The 27,848-nt window shown below is 41.8% G+C and overlaps 2 protein-coding genes across 2 annotated transcripts; both read right to left on the reverse strand.

Moving 5' to 3' along the window:
* Window positions 1-515: 515 nt before the first annotated feature.
* Window positions 516-6,458, reverse strand: GIMAP4 (GTPase, IMAP family member 4). Its single transcript, XM_033099235.1, has 3 exons — window positions 6,275-6,458; window positions 5,473-5,544; window positions 516-2,313 (listed from the first exon to the last, which is right to left on the reverse strand). The coding sequence occupies exons 2-3, from the start codon at window positions 5,507-5,509 to the stop codon at window positions 1,382-1,384; spliced, it is 969 nt and encodes a 322-aa protein (XP_032955126.1). The 5' UTR covers window positions 5,510-5,544; window positions 6,275-6,458; the 3' UTR covers window positions 516-1,381.
* Window positions 6,459-16,868: 10,410 nt separating this feature from the next.
* Window positions 16,869-23,084, reverse strand: GIMAP7 (GTPase, IMAP family member 7). Its single transcript, XM_033099220.1, has 2 exons — window positions 22,984-23,084; window positions 16,869-19,992 (listed from the first exon to the last, which is right to left on the reverse strand). The coding sequence occupies exon 2, from the start codon at window positions 19,956-19,958 to the stop codon at window positions 19,071-19,073; it is 888 nt and encodes a 295-aa protein (XP_032955111.1). The 5' UTR covers window positions 19,959-19,992; window positions 22,984-23,084; the 3' UTR covers window positions 16,869-19,070.
* Window positions 23,085-27,848: the final 4,764 nt, after the last annotated feature.

The following is a 27,848-nucleotide window of genomic DNA, read 5'->3' on the forward strand; positions in this document are numbered from 1 at the left end:
AGGGAGAGGTGTATGTCCTAGTGGGGGCAAAATGGTGTCAGGGCGTGGAGAAGCCAATTTTAATATGGCAGAACAAGGAGAGTTGGCATATGACCAAGAGGACATGCTGGTAGAACATGGAAATGTGCTTTGAGAAATCCTAGAAATTATTGTTTAGGAGTACCCAGTAGAAAAGTAGAAATAGGATTGACTTCAACTACTGTTATCCATATATTAAAGGAAATTTTTTTGCACTAAGAAAACCACTAAGGTCTCAGAAGCCTTGGTTATACATAATTTCTATCAGCACATAATGAATGAACCCAAGGAGAATGTGATTTTCAACGGACAGATGGATAGGAATGTGGCTCAAACTTCCAGGGAAAGGGAGACGGGACGACATCTTGAGGGTAGACCAAACTTAGCTCCAAAATCATCTTGAACTTTTACCAAAAAGGGAAATTCATCCCTGTGTTCTTAGAAGAAGTAGGAGTGGTATTTCCTAAGGTATAACAGATTCCAGTTTTACACAAATATGAGAAAACAGAAAAGTTTTATTATCGTAACAGTCAGCAAACAATTCAAGTGGGTGGTAGCAGCAGTCAAGATGTGGGGTGAAGGAGGTGGGGTGGCAACAGTTAATTTCACAAGAAAAGGAGCGAACTGGTCATTTAGCAAATTGGTGACATTGAGGTTGGTCAAAGACTTTCTACAGCTACATCTGAATATATCAAACATTGTTCTTCTATCTGTTGAATCTCTGACGTTTGCTCTTTCTGGCATTTCACTTTAGTTGAGTTCTGAGAGATCTGTTTTCCAGACAACTCTTTGTTCTTTAGTGAGGGGGCAGATGAGAAGGAACAATTTGAGTCCTTCTGTAAGAATGTAATTAAACAAATTTATGTTCATCTAGAAAGAATTCTACAAGCATCTGTATCTATAGATTACCTAATGCAAAGAATTGATTTTTCTAACAAACCATATGGGTAAAATGATCACTGCGGTCCTAAAAACAAGAGAGTAGAAGCCACAGACAGTGATTATCTGCCAATCTGGAAAGAATCTAGAGGAGAAACTTGTACTAGGGATAAACAGAGAAAGCTTGGGGTCATGTTCTGTTGTTCTCCTGCATTCCTTTCCTCTGTATTTCTGAGAAAGAATTCAGACGACAGGGAGCATCCATACTTTCTACTTTGGAGTTTTTTACAAATTGAGAATTTGTCTCCCACCTTGTTAAAACAATCAAACGTCTACCAATTTCTAACAGTGAATTTGACTACACTCCCTAGTCCCGGGAGCCCAAGAGACAGACACAGAGAGCTCTGGCTTTGGTGAATGCGTTGTTATATGGGGCAGGGGCACCTGAACATACACAGGAAGCATAGACAGATTTTCATTAAGCTTAATCGTCATCAAACAGAGACGTGAAAAGATTGTAAGCAATCTTCATTGCTGTCAAGATGAATTCAATTGCTCCACTCTGCATCTCAACTTCATTTCTGACATTTTGTTGCCTTAAAATATGTTGCTTTTCTCTTTCTAACAATTCCCTCTCCATTTGTGCCTGTCTCTTTTCCCGCTCCAGGTCATCCTTCAGCTTTTTGATTTCCTCTTGATACTCATATATTATCTGCCTTTTCTCTCTCTCCAGCTCTTGTGTGTAATATTCTAGCCTCACTTGGATCTGTTTCTGAATCTCCTCCTCAGCCTTTTGGAACTTCTGATTACTGTAGTATCCTCCCTCATTCTCCCTTACCACGCGCTGGACCAGGGCCAGCAGCTCTTCCCTCTGGGCCACCAGCTCAGCGCCTGTCGCCTTATTGTTGAACACACAGTAGCGATTACTAAACTGGTCTACCAGCTCTTGAATGCCTTTGGCAGAGTCCTTTAAGTAATCACAGAAATCCGTGCCATCCAAGTCATCTTTCCGGGTGAATAAGAGGATCATGTATTTCTTAGCTCTGCTTCCAAACATGGCCAGCATCCTCCCTACGGCCTTGTGCTCTTCCAGTGTGTAACGGCCCACTGGGAGCACCAGGAGCAAAGCGTGAGGCCCTGGGGAGCTCAGGAGGGTACAGCGAGCTATCTCCTCACGGGTTTCGGCATCCGTTATCTCAGTGTCGAAAATGCCAGGCGTGTCCACGACGACAATCTCTATCCCATTCCATGTGCTTCTCCCTTTCTTACAGTGCTTGGTGACCGATTTTGCTGCAATGCTGGAATGAAACACTTTCTCTCCAAGGATACTGTTTCCTGTTGCACTTTTTCCTGCTCCAGTCTTACCCAGTAAGACAAGTCTCAGTTGCGAATCTCCGGGGCCTTGGTTTCCAAGCCCTGGGACAGGAAACAAAAGTCACCATATTAGGATCAACCTCCAACTGTTTCCCACTGCAGCCCCCTAACCTTCTAGTGTCTTTCTCTATTGCCTGCTGGGGTCTTATCCCCTGAGTGACCTTTGCACTCTCAGGAGGTCTGTAGAACCCCTGGGCCCCATGTTCCTCTTGCAGTACTTGGGGAACGCCTGTGCACTTATTCTGACCTGTGATAGCTAAGTGACCACAGAGGAGTGGATAAAATGGTTTAAGACAAGAACTCTGAGCTGTTGCTGGTCGCTGTTTCTCGTAAGTGAATGCAGGAAATAACACAAAATCTGACTTCGGGACATCACAGTAGAGGATCCCCCCCTCCGCCCCAATTTATATTCAAAATAGGACTTTTCTTTCCAGTAAGAAACCGGTAGGTGGGTAACACAAACCATCCCACCCTTGCAGGGGAGAAAAGGGACACCTGTGCAGAAAGGAAGAGTGTCCCTTTGTATTTCACATATGAAACCATCTCATCAGGGGTTATGACCCGCAAGAGAACAAAATACCTTACATTTAAAGTTACGACCTTAACATATAAATCTAGGGAAGTTTTTATATTTTAAATTAATATGTTGAAGAATTATAGCCAGAAAGTATTGACAGTGCTCTGGAGTTACTATATAAAATCCCTTGACATATAATAATAAGAAGAAGAAATCATACATAGCATCAGTAGAGTTATAATTACTTAGTTTCACTTGGTTAAACATACCCCCTTCCCAGGAAAGTCGAAAGTTAATAACAGAACAGCATAGCATGTCACCTGAAACGATGTGTTCGAAATAACTGTGTCTTAAGTTAAACATCAAGTCATCTCTGTTAGCTCTTGAGTATTTATATTCAGTAATTCTCTGCTTATCTGTTTATTTTCAGGATTTGTTGAGCACAGACCGTGACCATGGAAGACAACTGACAACCACAGGTGAGAGCCTGTTTCTCCGAGAAGGCAGACCCTGCCAGCCCAGCCCTTGAACAACAATGATGCCCGCAGGAGGAAGCCTGTATTATAACCATGTAGCTCTGCTTTGAGATAATGAGTACGTTAGCACACTGACAATATCACAGGCACGATTATACAGCCCGTTTTATCTTTCAGAGGGATCACCACCGTTCACCCAGGTCCTCAGACCAAAAACGTAGGAATCGCCCTTGATTTCACTCTTTCCTTTACTCTCCATATCTAACCCAGCAGCAAGTTCTCTTGGCTCCATTAAAATCTGTCCCCTGCTCTCCATTTTGAAGGCCACCATCACCACCCACACCTCAGCAGTCTCCTAATTGGTCTCTCTACTTCCACTTTGGCCCCTTCAGTCGAGTCTGTAAATTGGAATAATCTTTTAAAAATATCAAACAGAAGAGAGATTTTGCAGTTCCGTCACTCTGGCTTCCACAAAATCTGTAGGTAACCCCCATCTCCCACACACTTTATGGTGAAGCTTTTGCTAATCCATCCCCAAATCAGAATTTCCCACATTTGATAACCAGAATCCTGGGACAAGAAAAGCAAATTTCCAGGAGCTGAAAACACTGGGTAGAGGCTGGCTAAGATTAAGGGAAAATGTGAGTGGGAGTTGAGATTATTATTCAGTTGGCATCACAATGAAAGACTTCCACCTAAGGATATCCTGAGGGCATTAGAGAAAGTAGGAAAATCATGGGAGGTGAAATGAAAAGCCACCAAAGGCTAGCTCCACCACTGCAACAATTTGCCAATGCTGTTCGCATATGGCCTCCTAGGTTGTAGGTTGCAGATATGGCCGCGACTTGTTCCCGTCTCTGTACGTATTCCTCTTTGGGATGTGGAGCTGCAGTTCTTCCCAACAACATGCTGAGTCTGTCTCTCCACCCCTGAATCTGGGTGCGCCATGTGACTTGCTCTGGACAAGAGACTAGTAAAAGCACGATGCAAACAGAGACTCCAAAATGCTGTGCACTGTGGCTTGCTTTCTCTTTCTGCTCTTCAGAACCCTGCAACTGCCCTATGAAGAGGCCTGGACTAGCATGCTTGATGAAGAGGGACACAAGGCCCAGCTGTCCTTGTCACCCTGGACTGCCCAAGAGCCTGCGAACCACCAGACATGTCCACGGGGCTATCCAAAATTAGCCAGCTGCTGCTTCATGTTGAGTGAAATAAGTCAGATGGCAAAGGGCAAAAACCATATGATTGCACGCATATATGGGATATGAAACAGAAAGCAACAAACGAACCAACCAACCAAACTCATAGACACGGACATCAGTATGGTTGGGGAAAGGGGGTGGGGGTGGGGTTGAAGAAGGTAAAGGAGGTCACATATATGGTGACAGAAGGACATTGGACTTTGGGTGGTGAGCACACAATGCAATACACAGATGATGTATTATAGCACTGTACACCTGAAACTTATATGATGTATTAACCAATGTCACCCAAATAAACTTAATTTTTAAAAGAGTATCCAGTTCTGTCCTGAACCACTAGCTTACCACATGAGCGAGTCTGGCTGAGATTAGCCAAATTGGCTCAGATCCAAGAACTGCACAACTGGCCGACAAAATCGAGAGCCAACGAATGGTTGATGTTTTAGGCTCCTAAATTATAGAAGGGTTTGCTAAACCAGCAACATTTCAACTGCTCTAGTCAATTTCTATGGATGAGGGAGTAAGGGGGAGTAAGGGGAGGGCTATGTGAAAAACTGATTGAGTCAGTTTGTTGACTTTGTTGGTTATAGTGAAGCCACCAGGAGCTGGGAAATTAGGGAACTGACTGAAACATCAATTATTCTCATGTTCCTCTTTCCCAACCCTCTCCCAGGCTGAAGAGAGGAACGGAAAAACATCTAAAGAGGCTACGCTTGGCTGTTCCGGTGTGTCCACATTGTAGGAAGGAGGAAATAAGAAACCTCATCAAGCCTGGGATAAATCAGGATATTTTAACGTCTCTTCTTCTTAGTGCTTATGCTCCATCATGAGGAGACAGTGTAGAGAAAAGAAAGAGTGGAGTCAATGAAGAGAACATAAGATATGGGGTTGGAAATATTTTGCTCTTGCTCAGACGGGGACTGGCAGACAGGACAGGAGAACCCCCCTTCCCCCACCAGGTGCCCTCCCTCCAGCCTGGTCTGGGGAGCCACGAGGACCCTCTCACCGTGGCTGGTTCTGGGTTCACTGAAGTTGAAACTCATACTGTGGGATTGAGCTGCCGTTGTAGTTTGAATTCCTGTAAATCAAGAAACATTAAGTGTCATTTTAGGGTAATGGAGAATAACTGGAAACTGAAACCTCACGTAGCTGACAGTTTCTTTTTCATAAACTGGCTATTTGATTTCTCCTCCTCTATTTCCCAACACTTCTCCTCAACTCTCCACCATCAGTCTCGCTTTCCAATTGTTGCTTTTTCTCTACGCAAACATAATGCTTCAAGTGCTTCCTCGGCGCTGGTTCTGGGCTCCCTTCTGCCCCTCTATTCAGTGAATTATTGCTTTGAATGCCATTAGTACCTTGTCCGTAGCCTAGCCCCTCTTCACCGTTCCAAACTTTTATATCCCATTCAACTGCTCCATTTAGCAAGTTCATGGGCACCTCAAACAGAACTCAGTCAAAACGGAACCCTTCACCCCCACCCCAGCCTGTTCTGCCCCAGACCATGTAAAGGATTCTGTCCCCGTTTCAGTAGATGGCATCGCCATTCAGCCAGAAGCTCCTGAAGAATGCTGGAGTCATCTACATCTCTTCTTGCCTCATTTGCTCATCAGTCCATCAGCAAATCCTACAGATTCTACCTCCAAAAAAAGTCCAAATTATCCATGTCGCCCCATCTTCATGTCAACCCAAACCACTGTCATCTCTCTCTCTCTCAAAACACTTTAACCACACTGGCCTACTCAATGTCTCCAGAGTCCCCCAAGTTCCTCCCAACTTCTAGGCCTTTGCAGAAGGGTCCCCTGTACCTGGAGCACTCCTGCTGCAATGGAGTGAGTGTCCAGTTCACTCCTGCTCAGCTCTCAGGCCTCACTTCTCCAGAGCAGCTTCTCCAACGCCTCTCCGCCTCCACCACCACTACCACCAACACAGCTGTGGTGTGGTGTGCTTTCTATTTCCTCTTGTCTCACTTTTAGGTATTCCTATAAAGTACAAATCACATAGGAAGTTGTTTGCTTTTCTTATTACTCTCTCCTTTTAGGCTGTACACTTTGTGAAGGTTCAGCCATCTGTGTCCTGTATTTCCCTTTATTGCCTGGGGACAAACATGATACTGGACAAAGAGTGGTTCTTAATAAATGTTTATTAAATAAATTGATCAAAAATCCCCGATTCTTGCCTCCTCTCTGATCTTTATGTCTAGACTACATCTAAAAGATTATCCTTTCTTTATTAATCAATGGTTAGTGTCATAGATCCATGGGATTACATTTTAAATATTTTGTTTCATGGCTGCCTACCAACATTTGGCAATGGAGAATGCCGTCTGCAGAACTCCTAGTGGAGCGGACTTTGACTGGGAGAGTCTGAAAATGCTCCTTGTTAAGGACAGGAAACCATCAAATGCAAATTTGCAACACCGTTAGAAAGAGAGACAGTCCTTTTGAAAGATGAGTTATTTCTTTATTCTTTAATGATAGGCAATAGGACAGCTTCTTGTAAACCGGGAAGAGAAATCACAGAATTTTTACAAATCAGCTTTGCCCACAAAGTGGACGTTGGTGATGGAGTATCAGGAATGGGGACATGGCGAGCTGTGCTGACACCTTCCAGTGCTCTTCCCCGACCAGCACCACCAGCAGCCCTCAGAGCTAATTCTGTCTGCTCACCCAACTCTATCCCTGAAAGTTTCAAGCTTATTTCTAAATTCTCTAAGCAGTGAAATATCCTCTTTGCAGCAACCCCTGAAAGAGGTATTAATTTGTAGGGCTCAGCCTTTAAAACAGTTTACAGCCTCAAATCAGCAGAGACAGGAAACAGAAAGCAATGAGAAACATATTCTGAAAGCGAGTTTGCCGGGAGGTTTAAAATATAGATCCAGGGGAGAGACCTCCTCTCTACTAAATCACACATTTCCCACCTTTGCCCCCCACCCCAAACGCACATCTTACTTTACCTGGAAAATCTGCGTCCTGCTCCTTTCTCTCTCTTTGAAGGCAGCGTTAAGTGATGATATTGAAAAGGATGAAGAAAGAGGAAGTGAGGGGAGGAGCTGTCCAAACTTGCTCGTGTAAGAGACCTGCCCACCTTACCATCCAGTGTCACTGAAAGAACTTTGTGCAAAGATGGAATTGTTTTGTGCGTTTCAATATGGTAACCATTAACCTCATGGGCAGTTGAGCATATGAAATGTGATGAGGGTGATTGAAGAACAGGATTTTTAATTTTATTTCATTTTAATTAATTTAAAGTTAAATCGTCACATCTGCCTAGGAGCTACCATATTGGACCATGTAAAGATTGTACAGGGAGGGAAGGAATAGGGGTTGTGCTGTAAGATTCTGGAAGAAAGTGCTGGGCCAAAACCAGGGAGTTGCTAGTTCTTCTGAAAGACTTACGTCTCGGAATAGCTGGCCTCCCAGCCCAACCTTTGCCCCATTGTTTTAGGGCTGTCACAGTGTAGCCAGCTACTACCTCCTCTGCTTCCTCCCAGTGACGTGGCAGAGAGAGGGGGCTGCTATATCTAGGTGTATTGTCTGAATCATCTGCTAGAAGAAAGAGAGGTCACTGGTCTTCAGCTGCCTAATTAGGATGGGCCCAAAGTCATCTTATGAGATGGTACTAGAAGCATTTAGAATGGTCTAACCATCAACATCTGACACTACCCACCATGAAAATAGAAATTGGGAAATTATTGTAATGGGGGTCCTACTTCTCTAGAGACATGGATCCCATTATAAAAGGGATTTATAATTTATGATTATACTTCATAACTGAGACTTTATTTAGAGTTGTAAAGGACGTTGGTAATAACACAAACTGCTAACAATTCTAAAGAGAGATTAAAGAGAAGACAAATTTCTCTGAGGATAGTGGTGGTTAGCCTTGTGTATACAAGTATAGGGTATACACATTTAAAAATTGGAAAAAGTACAGCAAATTGGACCTAAAGTAAGGAGAATGAAGGAAATAATACAAGGAAGAAATCACTGAAATAGAAAACAGAAAAACAATAAAGAAAACAAAAGCTAGTTCTTTGAAAATAATCAATAAAATTGACAAGACTCTACCTACATGAAAGAAGAAAAAGGATAAAAATATACAAATTACCAATATCAGGAGTGGAAGAGGGAACATCAGTATAAATCTTAAAGACATAAAAGGGAAATAATGGACTGTAATGGAAAACTTGATGCGAATAAATTTGACTACATAGATAAAATAGATAAATCCTTTGAAAAGCACAAGTTGACAATACTGACCCAAGAATAAATATAAAATTTGTAAAGCCGTATATCATATAAAAAATTAAATTGTGATTTAAAATATTCCCACAAAGAGAACTCTAGGGTAAAATAAATCCATTGGTAAATTTTATTGACCAATTTTAAGGAAACACACTGTATGATATCAATCTAACAAAAACTCAGAAAACGGAAAATAAAAGAACATATCCCATTATATTTTATGAAGCCAAACATACCATGAAACCCAAACCAGATGGAGACATCACAAGAAAAGAGACCTGTGGACCAACATCCTTAATTAAAATAGAAAATCTTTTTAAAAATATTAGCAAATGAAATCCAACAACATACATAAAAGTACTATATCATGATTGAGTGGGGTTAATCTTAGGTGTGCAAAGTTTGTTTAACATTTAATAATAAACATAACAGACCATCAACAGATTACAGAAGAACATATAATTATTTCAGTCATTCCAGAAAAAGCATTGAATAAAATATAACAACCATTCATGATTAAAACCTCTTAGCAAACTAGGAACAGAAAGGAACTTCCTCAACTTGATTAAGGACATCAAGGAAAAAAACTATTTCTAACATTGTACTTAACAGTGACAGGCTAATTGTTTTATATTTAATATCAGATATTAGGCAAGGATGCCAGTTTTCACTACTTCTCTTCAATACTATTTGGACATTCTAGCTATTGCAATAACACAAGACAAACACATAAAAGGCATAAAGATTGGAAAGGACCAAGTAAAACTGTCTTTATTTGCAGATGACATGATCAGGTATGTAGAAAAAGTTAAGGACTCTATGAAAAAGCTAGTAGAACTAATAAGTGAATTTACACAGCTGCAGGATATGAGGTCAACATACAACATTCAACTATGTTTATTTACTAGCAATGAACAATGGGAAAATTCCATTTTAAAAATAATACAATTTAAAATAGAATAAAATGTTTAAATGTAAATTTAATAAAAGATGTGCATGAGTGATACACTGAAAACTGTGAAAGGAAATCAAGACCTAATTAATGCAATATTTATGGATTGGAAGACTCAATATTGTTAAGGTGGCAATTCTCCCCTAATTGTTCTCTGAATTCAGTAGAATCACAATCAAAGTCCTAACAGAATTTTTAAAAAAGAAATTGCTAAGCTGATTTGAAAATTTGCATGGAAAGACAGAAGACATGGAATAATCAAAACCATAATAAAAAAAGAACAAATATGAAGGATTTACAGTACCTGATATCAAGACTTAATAAAAAGCTGTAATAATCTAGATAATGCTATTTGGGTATAAGGATAATACAGAGATCAATGGAAAAAAATAAAGGATCTAGAAATATATCCACATTTAAGTCATCAGTTGATTTTCAATAAAGGTGCCAAAGTAATACAAATGAGAAAAGACAGTTCTTTCAATAAATTGTGTTGCAATAGCAAGATATCTGTTCAGAAAATAATAAACCTGAATCTTTATCTCACACCACACAGAAAAATTAAATCAAAATGGACTTACACCTAAATGTAAAAGCTAACACTATTCCACTTCCAGAAAAGTATATATAAAAGAAAAACTTGTTGACACTGGGTTAAACAAAGATTCCTTAAATAGGACCAAAAAGTACAAAACATGAATGAAAAGGCTGAAAACATGGACATCATCAAACGCAAACTTTTTCTCTTATAAAGACCCACCTAAGAAAATGAAAAGTCAAGCCATAGACTGGAAGAAATATTTGCAAAATATATCTGACATAGACGTGTGTCCAGGATATAGTGAGAATTCACACCGAATAGTATTTAAAAAGACAAGCAACCCAATAATAAAGCGGGTGAAAGATTTTAATGAAAAGAAGATATACAAATGACAAATAAACATATGAAAAAATGCTTAACCTGACTAATTTTGGGGGAAATGCACAGTAAAACCATAATAAGGTACCACTACACACCTATTAGGAAGATTAAAGTTAAAAATACTGACAATATCAAATGTTGGCAAGCATGTGCTCTCATAGATTGCAAACAAGCATACAAAAAGCTACCACATTTGGGGGGATAAAATCAACAGTATCTCATAAAGTTAAACATACAATCCAGCTATCCCACTCAGACGTATATGTGAATGCTTCTTTATTATAGTATTTATAAGAACCCAAAGTAGAAACACCTAAATGTTCATCAATTGGTGAATGAATAAACAAATTCTGGCATATCCATACTATCATAGGTTAAATTGTGCCCCCTAAAAACATACGTTGAAGTTTTAACATCTGGAACCTCAGAATGTGTTCTATTTGAAAATAGGTCCATTGGAGATGTAATTAATTAAGATGAGGTCTTACTGGGGCTGGGTAGACCCTTAATCTAATGTGACTGGAAGCAGAGACCTGAGTGACGGGTACAAGCCAGTGAACACCAAGGATTATTGACAACACTGGAAGTTAAGAAAAGAAAGACACTAAAATCAGATTCCGCCCCAGAGCCCACAGAGAGAGGGTGGCCCTGATGACACCTTGATTTCAGACTTCCAGCCTCCAGAACTGTAAGAGAAGACATTTCTGTTGCTTTAAGTCACCCAATTTGTGGTACTTTCTAGGGCAGCCCTAAGAAACTAATACACATACTGTAGAATTCTAGGCAGCAATGAAAAAGAACAAAAAATACAAACCACAGCATGGATGAATCTTTAAAAAATGCTAAGTGAACATCAACCATGGCTACGTCTTGTCGATCACATTCATATAAAATTCTAGAAAAGGTACAACTAGAGTAACAGACAGCATTTTTCACAGAAATACAACAAATAACCATAAATTTGTATAACCACTAAAAACCCCAAGAATAGCCAAAGCCGTCTTGAGAAAGACGAAGAAAGCTGGAGGCATCATCCTCCCTGATTTCAAACTCTATTACAAAACTATAATAATCAAAACAGTATGAAATTGGCATAGAAACAGACATATAAATTAATGGAACAAAATAGCCCGGAAATAAACCCACTCCTATATGGTCAATTCATTCATGAAAAAGGAGCCAAGAATATACAATGGGAAAAGGACAATCTCTTCAATAAAATGTGTTGGGAAAACTGGACAACCACATGCAAAAGAATAAAACTTGACCACTATCTTACACCATACACAAAAACAAAAACTAAGTCAAATGGAATACACACTTGAGTATAAGAACTGCCCATAGAACTCCTAGAAGGAAACAGAGGCAGAAGTTGCTTGACATTAATCTTGGTTTTTTTAATCTGACACCAAAAGCAAGGCAACAAAAGCAAAAATAAACAAGTGGGACCACATCAAACCAAAAAGCTTCTGCACAGCAAAGGAAACCATCAACAAAATGAAAAGGCAACCTACTACATGGGAGGAAATATTGCAAATCATATATCTGACAAGTTGCACAGTTCGGCTAATGTCTAAACTATGAAGAGAAGTCACAAGACTCAATAGCAAACAAAACAATCTGATTAAAAAATGGGCTAAAGATTTGAATAGAAAAAGACATATAGATGGCCAATGGCTACATGAAAAGATGTTGAACATCAGTACTCATCAGGGAAATGCAAATCAAAACTACAATGAGATGTCATCTCACACCTGCTAGGCTGGGTGTTATCAAAAAGACAAGACATAACAAGTGTAGGCGAGGATGTGGAGAAAGGGAACCACTGAGCACTATTGGTGGGAGTGTAAATTGCTGCAGCCATAATGGAAAACAGTATGGAGGTTCCTCAAAAAATTAAACATAGACCTACAATATGACCCAGTACTTCCACTTCTGGGTATTTAGCTGAAGAAAACAAAAACACTAACTTGCAAAGACATCTGCACCCTTATGTTGCAGTCTTATTCACAATAGCCAAGATACAGAAACATCCTAGGTGTCCATTTATGGATGAGTAGACAAAAAAACTCTGGTGTGTACCTATGCAATGGAAGATTATTCAGCCATTGAAAAAAAAACACAAACCCATGTCATACCATTTGCAAAAACAAGGGTGGGCCACAAGGCCGTTTGCTAAGTGAAAGAGGTCAGAGAGAGTCAAATACTGTATGATCTCTTTTATATGTAGAATCTGAAAAACAATCAACCAAACAATTTTAAAAAACCAAGCTCATAAATACAGAGAACAGGTGGGTGGTTGCCAGAGATGAGAGGTGGGAGAAATGGTCAAAGGGGATCACAAGTTAAAAAACTAAAATAAAATATAAAATAAATACACGTTGGAACAAATGTAAGCTAGTAAGAAATACTAAGACTTGTTGGAAATACTTTTTTTAATTGCTTATTGAATCTACTAAAAAGGTACTGAAATCTATTGTATGTAAATGAACATTTAATAAAGTAGGAAATTGCAGACATTTAGATACAATCGGATATAAATAGGGTGGTCAGTTGTGTGGACTGATTGTAAACTGGCCACCAGCTGTCACACTACATCGCGGTGATGCCGTTACAAGATGAACTTGTATCTCTGCCCCTCCAGAGACAGAGTCTATTTCTGCACCTTTTGAAGCTCAAAGCCTCAAAGGCTTTGTCGTTTAGTTCGGGAAATTTCTGGTCTTTTATGGGTTTCCTGTTTTCTGCACAATTTGACACCTTTTTTCACCTATGTATTACCTTCTCTTGCATACAAAAGTACCGGCCCACTTTCCTGGAAACTGTATGATAAGGAGACCAGAGGACGATTTTCACAGACATCACAGCAGGGTCCCCAGGACTCTGTGGTCTACAACTGACATTAGCTCGTGTCTCAGAATCTTCACACATACGTGGGAGTGAGTGTCGGTCCCAAGACTTTCAACAAAATGCTGGAAGGCAGAGACAGGTGAAGGGTGCACTGGGGTAGAACACCCAGAGACAACAGGGTCCCAGAGAGGCTGCAGCTGACGTGGCCACACTCATGGGCTGGGGCACCCCAGGGAGATCCGGCCAAAATGGAATGGGGTGCTGGGACTGACAGTAGGGGATTAGTTGAAGATGTGATACCACACAACTGACTCCATGATCCCCTGGTGTACCCCTAATTCAGAGCCCCACACTTCAAGAAGAGAGATTTGCTCTAAAGATTAGAACATCTCCACAGGAAAATGTCTGCTTTGTGGCATAACAGCGTGTCCTGCTCTGTCATCGCAGGTGAGGCCTGCAGTCACAACCATCCCTTAGAGTTATGTTAGGGTTAGGTTAGGTTAGGGTTAGGCTTAGGGTTAGGGTTAGGTTAGGGTTTGGTTAGAGTTAGAGGTGTAGCTTTTCTACAAAAGCTGCTCTTCTAGGCAGCTTTTCTAATGATTTATTTTTAAATTTGAAAAGGCAATCAGAGAGAGATGACACTTAAGGAAATACTACAATTTGAAAGGCAAAGACAGGAGGCAAAAATATAGTAAAGATAACCCTAAAGGCGGCCATTAACTCAGGAAACAAAAACAAAACCGGGGGAGGAGTGGGGGAAAACTAACCAAACAAATAAAAATAAATTTCTCTTGCAGGTAGCTAGACTATTAACCCTCCCACTGAAATCAAGTAAGACATATGTTTTCTTAAAAGCATGTGGGAGAAGGCAAAAAAATAAACGCTCATACACGGAGCGAAGTGAGGGGGGAAACCCAGACGGTAAGTGGAGATTAGCAGCTGGCTGACACTCTGAGGCTATTTTACCAAACCTGGGGGACTTAAACTTTGCTTCTCGAAGCCACACTTACAGCTAAAATGCACTCGGTATTTCTTGTCTTTTTGATAATAGCCATTCTAACAGGCAAGCTTGACCTAATGACTCAAAAGCAAGGACTGATTCAAGAGGGGAGGTCGCATAGGGAACTTTTACCATAAACCCCAAAGGGCTACCCCCTCAATAAAGTCAGTGACCCCTAATTGGTGAGTGCATGATAGATTTGAAAAACGAGAGGCCAGAAGGGCATTGAAAGAGGCAAAAGGTATTTGTAGAGCAAAACCAGAGAAGAGGGTAGAGAAAGTTTTTAAAGCAGTAAGGTGGACTGTTTTTCTGAACGGAGGAAATGCACCAGTGCATACATTCAAGAAATCTAACCAAAACCAAGGAAGATAATTAAGAAGGAATTCACACTTTGATACATAACATGGCAGCAGTAGGACATCAAAACAAAAAGAATAGACACAGACAGTATAAATAATAGAAACAACCTTTAGGGTTTAAAAAGAGAAAAAAAGAAAATTAAAATAACAGCCGTACTATATTGGTGTGGAGGCAAAATGGGAATGGAATTAAAATATTGCAAAGTCAAAGCAAGCTACAAACTGGGAGAAAATGTTTGCGTTCTCCCACATATCTCATAAGGAACTTGCAAATATATTTGATAAGAGCTGACAAAGAACAAAATATATAAAGAATTCTTAATAAAATCCATTAATAAAAAGACTAATAGTCCAATTTAAAAGGGACAAAATATACGAATAAGCATTTTTGACATATAATAAACTGTATATAATTATTGAATGAATTTTTGCGTATCTATTCGCCCGTGAAGCCATCACCACAACTAAGTGATGACTATATCCACCAGCCACAAACATCTCCTCACGCCCAGTAGTGACCCCTGCCCTCCTGCCAACCATCGCTCCAGGCAAACACTCACGTATATGGCACTTTGCACAGCAAGTGTCCCTTGACATGACTGTGCGTGGTTGAGACCCAGACTCAGAGCTGAGACCTGTGACCTCTGTGGAGGATGAGATGATAATGATGGCGATGATGATGGTTTTCTGTAACATGGCAATTTGCTGATTCCAAACACGGATTTAGAAAGAATTTTAGGTAATCGAGTGCTTTTTCACAGTTAGAAAGAACTGGAGAACCACTGCCTTAGATACTCCATTTTTTCATCTTTGTGGGTGAACAGAGATGAGATTGGTGTTTGGCTTGAAACCTCCCAGGTGTCATCTGAAACGAGCACCCCTCTGGAGGGCAGGGAGAGACCCAAGAAAGAGGCAGACCACTCTAGACGGGGACGTGGCAGTTTAATGAGCAAGTGAACCTTCTTTTCTTTTTTTTTTTTTTGCCTACATTATCCCCTTTATTAGTATCCTTCAAAAATTACACATCTTTTGGTGTGGATCCTACATCTCTGTATTCTGGATTATTATTTTTTTTTACCTTTATTTATTTATTTATTTATTTATTTATTTATTTATTTATTGGGGTGACAATTGTTAGTAAAATTACATAGATTTCAGGTGTGCAATTCTGTATCACATCATCTATAAATTACATTGTGTGTTCACCACCCAGAGTCATTTCTCCTTCCATCACCACATATTTGATCCCCCTTACCCTCATCTCCCACCCCCCAACCCCCTTACACTCTGGTAACCACTAAATTACGTTCCCCAGATTAATTTTCAAACCCCATGGCCATCTTGTGGTTACTGATTGTTTTCTAATCCCCTCACCTTCCCCCTTACCCCCACCCCCCCCATCTAGCAACCCTCAGTTTTTCCTCTTTGTCTCCAAAACTGTTTCTGATTAGTTCATTCACTTACTCTTTTCTTTAGATTCCACATATAAGTGAGATTATATGGTACTTATCTTTCTCTGTCTGACTTATTTAATGAAATTTATTGAGGTGACAATGGTTAGGAAAATTACATATGTTTCAAGTGTCCATATCTATCACACATCATCTACATATTTGCACTGGGTGCTCCTTACCCAGAGTCTCCTTCCATCACCATATGTTTGACCCCCTTCACCCTCTTCTACCTCCCCCTACCCGCTTACCCTCAGGGGAACTTTTCTACAAAGCTTGTCTTGGCCAGCCCCAAGATGCTCCTGCCTGCCAGATCTGAAAAGTTTACAGAGACTTAGCTGGGCTATTACATAAACCCTCCTGATACTCTCAACAGTATATTACTATTTCAAGGTTGTGTCCTCAGGGCAACTCCTGGGAACAGAAAGGGCAAGCTGAATACACATTCCAGGAACAGGCTGAGGGAGGTCAGGGTAGGAGGGGGTGATGGGAGGGAGTTTCCAATTGCCCAGGTCCAGCTTTCCAGACAATCAGGGGTCACGTCTTTTCCGTGACCTACCGCAATTAACCGAACACCAAGGGTTCACCTCTGGGAGTGTTTGAGCCAAAGGAACACCAGACTTGTCGGATTAAAAGATTTTATTTTTACTGGTGACAAATAAAGGAAACAAGGAATAATTTCTAAAGCTCTGCCTCTCTGAAGGGAGGCTTAGCCATCGCTTCTATATACACTATCTGGTTAGTTATATGTTGATTTCTTCTTTGTAACTGGCCAGGCTTACCTGTCACTGTTCAGGTCAAGCTCATCCCCTGAGAGCTGCGTCTGCAAATATTGTGCTGCATGTTTGCATTGAGGAAGAACTGCCCAGACCATGAAACCCTTATCCCATCGAACACCAACACTCCACCCCTGGTGACCGGCTCTTAAATTTTCAGATGCCCCCATCTTCCACAGTGTGCCCTGAGCCATCAGCAAGGGAATTCACCAGGATGGAGGTGGCTCCTTTGGTGGCTCTCTGGGTGCACGAGCCACATCCACAATACTGGCATATGCAAGAGAAAACACAGGTTAAGACAACAATTCCCAAAACCAGGGACCACTTTTTCCACCTAAAATGCCATGACCTGAAACATTGACTTAGCAAGCTCTCTGGGCGGGGGATGGGATCACTCAAGATGTTGACTTGTGTCCTCCCGTGATTTAGTAAGGATGATACATTAGCAGACTCATAGAATAGGAACACAAAACATTCTGCTTAGTGACATAGATTTCCGCTGTCAGGAGAGATTTTTCAGGTGTCAGAAAATAGTAGATGGAGTTGGGGGAAAAAAACAATAAGAAAGATCAGGGAATGTCTAAAAGAGAACAGAAAGTAGGTATCATTAAGATATATCAGTCAGGTTTCTAGCAGTAGGGATGGCCCACTCTAATTAGGTGCTTGGGGGAAAGTCTAGTGCAGGGGCTTCCTACAAGCTGTGGATACAGGGTATGGAAACCACAAGGGAGAGTGTTAGCAGCAGTGAAGAAATGACACCCTAATCCTAAGGGGGTGAATGAGAACTGGAACCCAGAAGGAGAGTTGGAGAGAGAGACCCCCAGGTGGGGACTGTGACACTTCGGCTTAGGGTTGCAGCTAGTCACAGATGCCCTGCAGGGAGAGAGGCAGGCAGACACATACCCCATCTTTGGTTTTCTACCCCCAGAGATCTACTGCTTGGGCTTCCCAGTGGCAGAAGCCAAACAGAAGCCAAAGAGCAAGAGATGCCACTGGTGGAGTCCACATGGGTCAGCCTCTTTGGGCAGAGAGCTGGGTGAAGGGTGAGGTGTGGATGTGCAGAGGCAAATGAAAACTATTTGGCACAGAAGAGATTTGTAAGTTACAGTCAGGGACATTTTAAGTTAGGATGGCACTTTAAAAAAGAGAGAGAAAAACAATAAGAGAATCTCTCAACTTCCAGGCCCCATGACCCACAGAACCGTCTTACTGGTGCTTCACTACTGAAGCACTACAGCCATGGACTGAAACAACATGCGTCACCAGTGGTGCTAACGCCTGACGTGTGTGGGATTTCTTATCTGAATTGTCCTAAATTGAGTCTTTGAACTGTACAGAATATATTATTGCCCGATTATGCCAATTTTGTAACTTCTTAAATCTGTGGCATCATGTGGGGGGACAGGTGGAAATGGGGAGAGAGCTGGCATAACAAACGATCCCAAAGTTTAGCGGTTTAAAACAACAGCCATTATTTCTCTTTCTCAGGAATTGGCGATTTGACAGGACATGGTGGAGATGGCTCCTTTTGGCTCTTTGCAGCTTCATGGGAGGGGGCTCAGTTGGCAGCTGGGGAATCTGTTTCTGAGTTGCCTGCCTCGCACGGCTGGCATGTTGGTTCTGCCTGGAGGAGGACAGACCAGCCAGGGAAGTGGGCTCGTGACTTCATGTCCTCTTCATGTGGCCTCTCAATGGGCAACTTGGGCTTCCTCACAACATGGTGGTCAAGTTCCAAGGGCAAGCATCCCAAAAAAGCAAGGCGGCATCGTCCCTATCTAACTGTACAAGTCACACGGTGTCACTTCAACCATCCACGATTCATCGAAGCAGTCACAAAGTCCATCCAATTTCTAGGTAGGGGACACAGATCCCAGGACTCAACAGAACGAGTAACAAGCTCAGATTGTAAGAAGAATACATAGAACAGAAGACACTGTTGTAGTCATCTTTAGAAAAGACAATCGAAGATATTGTTATAACTAACTTTGGAAAAGACAATCTACCTCATTAACAAATCATTGTAAACTAAGACGAAGAAATAAGATTTACGTTACTTCCAAAACATATCCCATATTTTTGAAATCATCTTTAACATCCTGTCTAAAACCTCTGCAAATACATTCTTTTCAGCTTCTTTTCTTATGTTTTTTATTTGTTCGTGATATTTCATCCTTAGCTGTTTTATTTTTTTCTCCTTTTCTTCCTTTGGTTTATCAGCATAATCCTTCTCTACTAGTAGAAGTTCCTTCTCTAATTCATCAGCATAGATTTTCTTCAAGACCTCTTCCTGACGTTGCAGCCTTTCCTCTGTGTCCTTGTAAATGTCATCAGAAAAGTAAGCCCCTCCGTTGCCCTTCACCATTGTATCTATCATCTCCACCAGCTCCTGCACTTGAGCTTCCTTCTCAGCTTCGTCTTTGCTTCTGTTATTGAAGGCACAGCAGCGGTCCCCACACTCTTTGACGAGGTTTCTTAGGTCCTCGTCTGATTCGCTTACAAAGCCTTCCAGGCTCTGGTCGTCTAATCCGTCTTTACCAGTGAACAAGACGATCATGTGCTTCATGGCTTTCTTCCCGAAGACGGCCTTGACCAGGGCAACAGTTTTCCGCTCTTCTTCCGTGAAGCGGCCCAGCCGCACCACCAGGACAATGGCGTGAGGCCCAGGGCACGAGGCGACGACACAGCGGCTGATTTCCATACAGGTCATCTCTAGTGTCTCTTTAGTGTCGAAGAGACCTGGGGTGTCAACAACAAGAAGATGTCTCCCCTTCCACCGCTGTGATGCTTTCTGACAGCTCTTGGTAACAGCATGGGCGGCAATTTTAGACTCAAATTCTGTTCTCCCAAGGATGGTGTTTGCTGTCCCACTTTTCCCACTGCCGGTTTTCCCCACCAGAACAATCCTCAGAGTGTTGTCCTGAAGGTCAGCCATGATCATGTCAAGAGGCTCTGGAGCTTAGGTACTCACAGACCTTAAGGAAGGGAAGGAAAAGGAAAGGGGGTCAATATAGGTCAGCGGGGACCATTTCCAGCCCTCTGTTCTTCTTTTGTTCTCCCTGAAAATTTGTAATAGTCTATTATTCATATTGATTCCAGTTAAGACAGAAAGATGAAATGGTTCATTACTATGAAAGAAATAAAATAGCAGTTCCAGAGTTTCCCCACAAAGGAGTACAGGGTCCAGGTGCTTTCATAAGGGAACTCATTGAAATCTTTAAAGCTCTGATAATCTCAGTGCTACTTAAACTATTCCTGATCAGTTAAAAAAGAAGAAAAATTTTCCATTTTTCTATGAATCCAGTATAAGTTGATCCCAAAGGCAAACAAGGACGGACTTCACCAATAAACACAGCTGCCGACGTGTCTCATTTGCGAATATTCATACCAAAATCCTCAATAAATTATGAGACACTAAAAAAAAAGCAATACATTATTATCTGATTTATTTCAGAAGTACTAGGGTGGTTAGATATAAGACAATTGGTTGTTACAACACATCTCATTAATACATTAAGAAGAAAATAACCTCGATGCAAAAAAGACATTTGGCAAAATTTAACACTGACTCATGTTTAAAGTATTTCATAAAATTGGAATTAATAGATTCTTCTCCAATATGATTTGATATAACTATAAATTTAAAATTTTTTGTCCTTACCTTTCCTCCTGCAGCTAAAATAATATATTATAAAGTTCATTTGGATGAGGAAACAATAAAACTAGCCTACACCATCAAGAAAAAGAACAAAGAGGGACGACTAGCTCTACCAGATAGTAAAACTTTGTAGTTTCTATAATTAAAGGAGTATGATGCTGGTGCATGAAGAGATGAGAGAACAGTGAAACAAAAACAGAAAAGACAGAACTAGACCCAATTAATCATACAATATCCATTATTATTTGATTTAATTATATTATGTTAAATTTATATTCAATAAGGCAGCATCTCACCTCAGTCGGAAAAAAAGATGGACTAATAAGCAATTTGGGGGTATCTATAATACCAGATAGAAGAAGATAAAACTGCATCCATTGCCTCATGCCATTCAAATTCCTAATTGGTTAGAAATTTAAATATAAGAAATTAATCCATATTAATAATGGAAAAACATGGATCAATTCTTTTGAATCAATTGTTCCCTTTGGAGTATGCTAGGAAAGCATCCCATTCTTCTGAACATTGACAAAACAAAGGGCAAGAATCAAGCATTCCTATTTTGTCTTTGCTATATAACTGTACCTAGTGAAAGGGAAAGAATGGTTGAGGGGAACTTCCTTTAATAGGATTAGTCCATCTAAGAAATGAAGAAACAGTGATAGAATTCAAATTATCATCATTTGTGACCCTTAGTGAAACAATAAATTTACGCTAGGCAATCATTAAAGTCTGTCAATGTCACAGAAAGAGAGACAACCAAAAACATCATGTGCCTCCTGATGGAAGCTTACAGCGGCACCCATGAAGGATTCCCCCCAAAGAAACAGTCAAACCCTAATCTGACCAAGCCTCTCCCTAAAATATAAATTCACACGGAACACTGGAACTACAAGAGTAGGTTAAATGACAGCTCAAGGATTTAATCAACAAAATGTACTGCCCAAACCACTTGGACAAAAATCTTCCCCTTTCTTAAACACAGAAATTTCCCAGAAAGAAACCAGGAAGGTTGGAAACCTCTATAGGAAGTCAAACTTAAGCGATATCCAATAATTGTAAGTTCTGGATCTTACATGGATGCACCTTCAAATAATTTTTTAAATTATGAGACAATCAGTGAAATCTGAATACAACTAGTAAGTTTTTAAAAATTTGTCTTTCTTTTTGACGTCTGATAATGGTAATATTTTTAAAATGGTTTTACCTTTCAGACATATCGACTCAAATATTTACTCATAAACTGATACAGTGTCTGATATTTGCTTCAAAGTATTGTGGAGTGGGTGGGGACTAGTGAGTAGATGGATGAAATAAGAAGTCCATCAGTTGATAATTATATAATAAGTTTGATATCGGCACATGGAGGTTTCTGATAATTCTCTTTTTCTTTGAAGAAGTTAAAATTGTCCACGATAAATATCTTAACCTGTGTGTAACATGACCTCTACTGAGCACTCTATACCAAGCCTCCTGATAAATATGTTGTGTATGTCATTTCACTTACCCCCCCATAACAGCCTGCAAAGAAGCTAATTTTATTATTTTAACTTTTTAAACGAGGACATTGATAAGGCTCAAAAATGCTGAAACCGGGCCCGCATCATGATTCTAAAATTCCATTTATGACAAATCAGAGATAGAGTAAGGGAGGGCAGGGACGAGAGCCCCCACTCTTTCCAGAATGGTGAGTTGGTAGCCAGCTTGGAATTAGGGAAAGCTACCAGGAAGGTTTTGCACACAACGCTCTAGAATAGCCAACCTCTACCCACCCCGCTCCCTCCTCCCCTCAGATGTCACACTTTTAGGGTCACGGCTTCTCCCTGTGAAATACTAGAAAGCATTCAGCACACTGAATTCTAGCTTGTCTCTGCCATGAGCGAGTGGACATCCTGGAGAAGTGCCGCACTCTCTGTCCTCCTGCTTCTGTTGCAGTAAAAAGAGGGATTTAGACTGGGTGGTCTCCAAATTGCCTTCCAGCTCGATAGACCTGCCGTGGGGACACTAGTGTCCTATGAAGGGAACAGGATGGTTATGAGGCAGCCCTCCGTGTGTGTCACCATGGCAAGTGTATGGCAGGTGCACTGGTAAGCACGAGCTCGCCCCATTCAGTACGAGATGGATGCATGCCGGGCTCCTCGCTCCCCTCCCTACCATCCACCCCAACCACTCTGCCAGCATCCTCCCTGCTGTGCTGCCAGCCTGGACCTGGTCTCTTCTCAACCAGAACCAACCCCCGCACAGACTCCCTGGACCTCACCACCCTCATAGCGCTATTGCTTGGGCGCCACTTGTCAGCCAGGCTCACCTTCTTTGCAAGGAGTTGATGACTTCTCAGGTTTTCTCCAAAGAAGCTGTTTCAGCTGGTGCTTTTGCTTTAAGTGTGAGCAAAACTTGTTTGTACCCTTGGAAACCACTGAGCCAGGAAGCTCAGATTGGGTGGAGCCAGTGGAGGAACTGTTTACCCTTAAAGAGACAGAAATGCTGTCCCATCATTTGGTTGGTGGGTGCTGTGGTTTTCTCAAGTTAAAACCTTTTCTCCCATGGGCCCCAATTTCCAAAGCCATATTCCTTGATCCGGGTTACAGTGGTGGATCCAAAAGACCCTGATTAAATGACCCACATAGTGCCCAGAAAGCCAGGCACAGTGTCTCATCAGTGTCCCCGCTGCCGTGGGAGATCACAGGTGATTCTGGAAGGAAGAAGCTGGGCATGTGACTTGGGGTATCATGGGGTGCTTGCTAGACATAGTATATAATATGTGACTTTAGTCTAGTCTTTCAGGAGGGTCTCGAGTTACTTTTTCAAAAATTAGCAGGACTCAGGTACAAAGCCAAAAGGATCTAAACCCCTGGGAGCCTAGGGGAAGAGGAACAGGAGGCCTGGAAAAAAGTGTCCCTCTAACCACACAGGGTCTCTGGGTTTTTTTCATGTGGTTCTTGCAAGCTTGGAAGTTTAGGTGATGTGACAGGTAAAGATGCACCCAGGAGGCAGATACAACTGTCCCTCCCAAGCCTGCTACCTTCCCCTGCCCCAACCCCCGGCAGAGACAGCTTACCCTAAATCTACCCAGCGAATGGCTCCCACCTGCTCTGGAAATTCTCTTGAGGATAGAGGCAGGCTGTCAAAGCTCTCATGGTTCACGAGCTGTTCCAGTTGTCTGTTGCATCGCCATACAAATATTAAGTTCTTTATGATGAATTTTGGTTCACTAGATTGAGAAGCTAGATTAGTCAATGCTTAAGCTTGAGGGTAAGTACTAAGATGACCGGTTGTGGCAGGAAGTAGCCAGCAGGATGGGTATCCATGCAGGGAAGCAGCTAGGTTTGGAAATGATGGTGTCAATGACCGATGATTGGTGTCAATGACTTGGGTCACCTTGAAAGTTCCCAGGGAACAGTTTTCTGACTCAACAAAGGCACAGATCAGGAGCAGCTATGTAATTTGCAAGGTCTGGGACAAGAGGAAAAAGTCGGGTCCTCTGTTCAACTATCACTGAGAATTTCAGGATGACATCAACAGAGCATTAAACCCAAGGAGGGTCCTTCTAGCGCAGGCCCTGTGCAGCTCTGCAGCCCACACACCCATGACGCTCACCTTGACAGGGCTGCCTTTCTATGAGTCTAGAGCAGAACCAGAACCACATCTCCTGCTCAAATTATGTCCACCATGGCCCAGTTCCATTTCATTCTACAAATTTCTAGAGTGAAACTCGTCCTGCCAGAAGCTGCCTAGGAAATTTTCCTGGTCAGCTAATTGCTTCTCCAGGTGTGACGCTCAGTACTCTCAACGGGAAAGGGGAAGTAGTGGAGTACAGTCCTGACGCTATAGGTAACAGGACGCGAATCTAGTGGTCACAGCCTTGAGGCCACGAGCATCTGGAATATAGTAATCCCACCAGTGAGCCCTAACTTAGGAGCGATCCCCTGCATAAGATTTGTGATAGGAGTCTGGTTGCCTCTTCTCTCTCCTGTGTTGTTCTCTTCACCTCATCGTGAAGAGCTCCTTTCCACGTCCAGCTCTGCGATGAGCCACCTGATTCTCTGCTGCTGGTCCTGACCACGACATCATGAGGTTGCCACTCCCTAGGAGGCTGCTCCTTCCACACAGTCAGAAGCAGAGATGAATGTGGAGGAAGCCCCAGCCTCCTTTTCCACATTTTCCCTTTATTCTTTACATCACTTTACACACGGCCGTGTAGATAGATATGAATTTTCCCAAAGGTCAGGGGTTATTTTTTTAATTAAAGTTTATTGGGGTGACAATTGTTAGTAAAGTTACATAGATTTCAGGTGTACAATTCTGTATTACATCATCTATGAATCACATTGTGTGTTCACCACCCAGAGTCAGTTCTCCTTCCATAACCATGTATTTGATCCCCCTTACCCTCATCTACCACCTTCCTCCCCCCTTACCCTCTGGTAACCACTAAACTATTGTCTGTGTCTATGAGTTTTTGTTTCTCATTTGTTTGTCTTGTTCTTTTGTTGTTTTTGGTTCATATACCACGTATCAGTGAAATCGTATGGTTCTCTGCTTTGTCTGTCTGACTTATTTCACTTAGCATTATAATTTCAGGGGTTATTAAAAGACCCTTTTTAAAATCCTGTCTTGTGGGGTCTGCCTCATGAAGCTCAGGGCTTTTCCTGCTGCTATGATCTAGATAAATTCAAAGCTCAAACTCATTGACGTTGCACAAATAATAGCAGGAGGCGAAAGGAATGGTTCCTCACGCTCTCCTGACTCTTCCACAAATGGACAATTAATACTGGTACGTCAGTTTCCTATTGCTGTGCCATAACAAACTACTAAAAATGTAGTGGCCTAAGACAATACAAACTTATTCTCTTACAGTTCTAGCGATCAAGGGTCACAGATTAGTCTTACAAAAATAAAACAAAGGTATTAGCAGGGCTCGTCTGCAGGCTCCACGGGAGAATCCATCCGTTGTCTCTCCAGCTTCTAGAAGCCGTCAGAATTCCTTGGCTTGCGGTCACATCAGTCCAATCTCTGCAGCTATCATCACAGTGCCTACTTCCTCTTTGATCTTCTTGCCTCCCACTTATAAGGACCTTTGTGATCACTCAGACAATCCAGGATAATCTCCCCATCTCAAAATCATGACCTGAATCACATCTGCAAAAAATCCTGTTGCAACAAGGTAACAATTCACAGGTTCCGGGGATTAGAACCTGGCTATCTTTGGGGATGGGGGGGGCATTATTCAGCCTACCACATGTGGATAAGTTAACCTCTCTTGCAACTCACTTTCCTAATCTTTTAAATGGAGCCCTTACTTCATGTGGTTACTGCTGATATCAGGAAGTGGGGTGCTGCTGTAAAAATAAAACACTTAAAATGTGGAAGTGGTTTTGAAATTGGGTAATGGACAAAGGCTGGGAGAATTTGGAGGCACATGATGATGGAAAAGGCCTCGACTTCCTTGAAGAGACTGTGGGTGGAAATATTAAAGGTGAGATCTCAGACCGCAGTGAGGGCCGTGCTGTTGGACACTGGAGGACAGGTGATACTTGTTATAAAGTGGAGGAGCAGGGGCTGAGAGATGTTCTACCGCTGGATGGAACATGAACTTGTGAGTGATGAACATGAGTGTTTAGCAGAGGAGGATTCTGAGCAGAGTATGGGAAGTGCAGCCTGGTTTCTCCTTGCTGCTTATCAGAGAGTACAAAAGGGCAAGAGTTTGGAGCCATGCTTCTACGAGCCAAGGAACTCCAAGGAGTGCCGCAAACCACAAGAAGCTAGGAACCAGCCAGGAAGACCTTCCCCAGGGCCTTCAGAGACAGCGTGAACTTTCTGACCTTGGACTCCTCAAACTCGGAGATAATAAATACATTTCCATTGTTTTAAGCTACACAGTTGACGGCCATCCGTTACAGCAACCCTAGGAAACTCATACATTTTTCCCTCCATCTTTTCTGCCACGTGCTTTTTGTTCCATCCTCTTAACAACTCCAAGATATTCCCCTTCTGCATTACAAGTCTGAGCAGTGCTCACTGACTAGAATCCATGCTTCCCCATGCGCCATTCACACATATCCAGATGGACCATGGAAACCTCATGATGGGCAAAGTGGTGGCTTTCTCAGAAAGGCATTTGAAACTCGTCCTGAGCCTGTTTCTGGGAGACTTCTCATTGCCCGGGGTTCCCAGATGCTAGATCCACCCCCCTACCTCCCCAGCCCCGCCATCCTCTCTACTTTGACCCTTTCTGAACTCAGGCCCTTTACAGAAGAATTTGGGGTTTTCAACAATTTATACAGCACCAAAAAAAAAAAAAAAAAAAAAAAAAAAACTGTTTCTTTTCAAGAGGGACAGACGAAATGAAAGGCTGGCAGTGCATAAGACTCCTGAACTCGTCCGGGAAACAGTCCGGATGGTATGAGCGCAGGAGGTCATGAGACCACGTCTGCCTGAAAACATGCCCCAGACCCACCAGGAAGACTCAATCTCACACTCTTACAGGATACCAAACACACACAAAAGAATCATTTTATCTAAAAAAATAAATAAATAGAGGACATACCCCATACAAATAAGACAAAACCGGGTTTAATGCATTTCAATACACAGGAGGCATCTGCTTGGCTACACTGGCAGCTCAGGATGGCCACACCATCTGGCAGTTTGCATCTTTCTGTAACCCAATGATGCTGGTTTCATTCCATGAGCTTCGGAGCAGACTCTCATAGTAGTGCATCCTCACGGGGATCTGCCATTAACACATGAAGTGTACTCAGGAAAAGATTCTGCCACTATCAAGATCTATGGCTTTGGACACACACACACACACACACAAAAAAAAAAAAAAAAAAAACAACAACAACAACAAACCATAACCCCTCTGAGCGCCACTATCTTTACAGATAAGAAGACAGGGACGTGTAAAGATGATCTAAGATGATGCCTACCAAGGAGGTATACCAGATGATAACATTTGGGTCTTGCCCAGTGAGAACAAATCCCCAGACTCTCTCACCGGCATGAGTCATGAGCCCTGGCCTCTTACTCACACTACTTCTCAGACATTGGTTGATTAGAGAGATCAGCCTCTTACAGTGTACAGAGGTCCTCAAAGGGAGATCCCAGGGAGGGACCAGTCCTGGGGCTCTTGGCTTGAAGAGTCCGGTGTGAGACTGCAATATTATTACG

This window comes from Rhinolophus ferrumequinum, chromosome 26 (assembly GCF_004115265.2).
Source record: "Rhinolophus ferrumequinum isolate MPI-CBG mRhiFer1 chromosome 26, mRhiFer1_v1.p, whole genome shotgun sequence".
Taxonomy (NCBI): Eukaryota; Metazoa; Chordata; class Mammalia; order Chiroptera; family Rhinolophidae; genus Rhinolophus; species Rhinolophus ferrumequinum.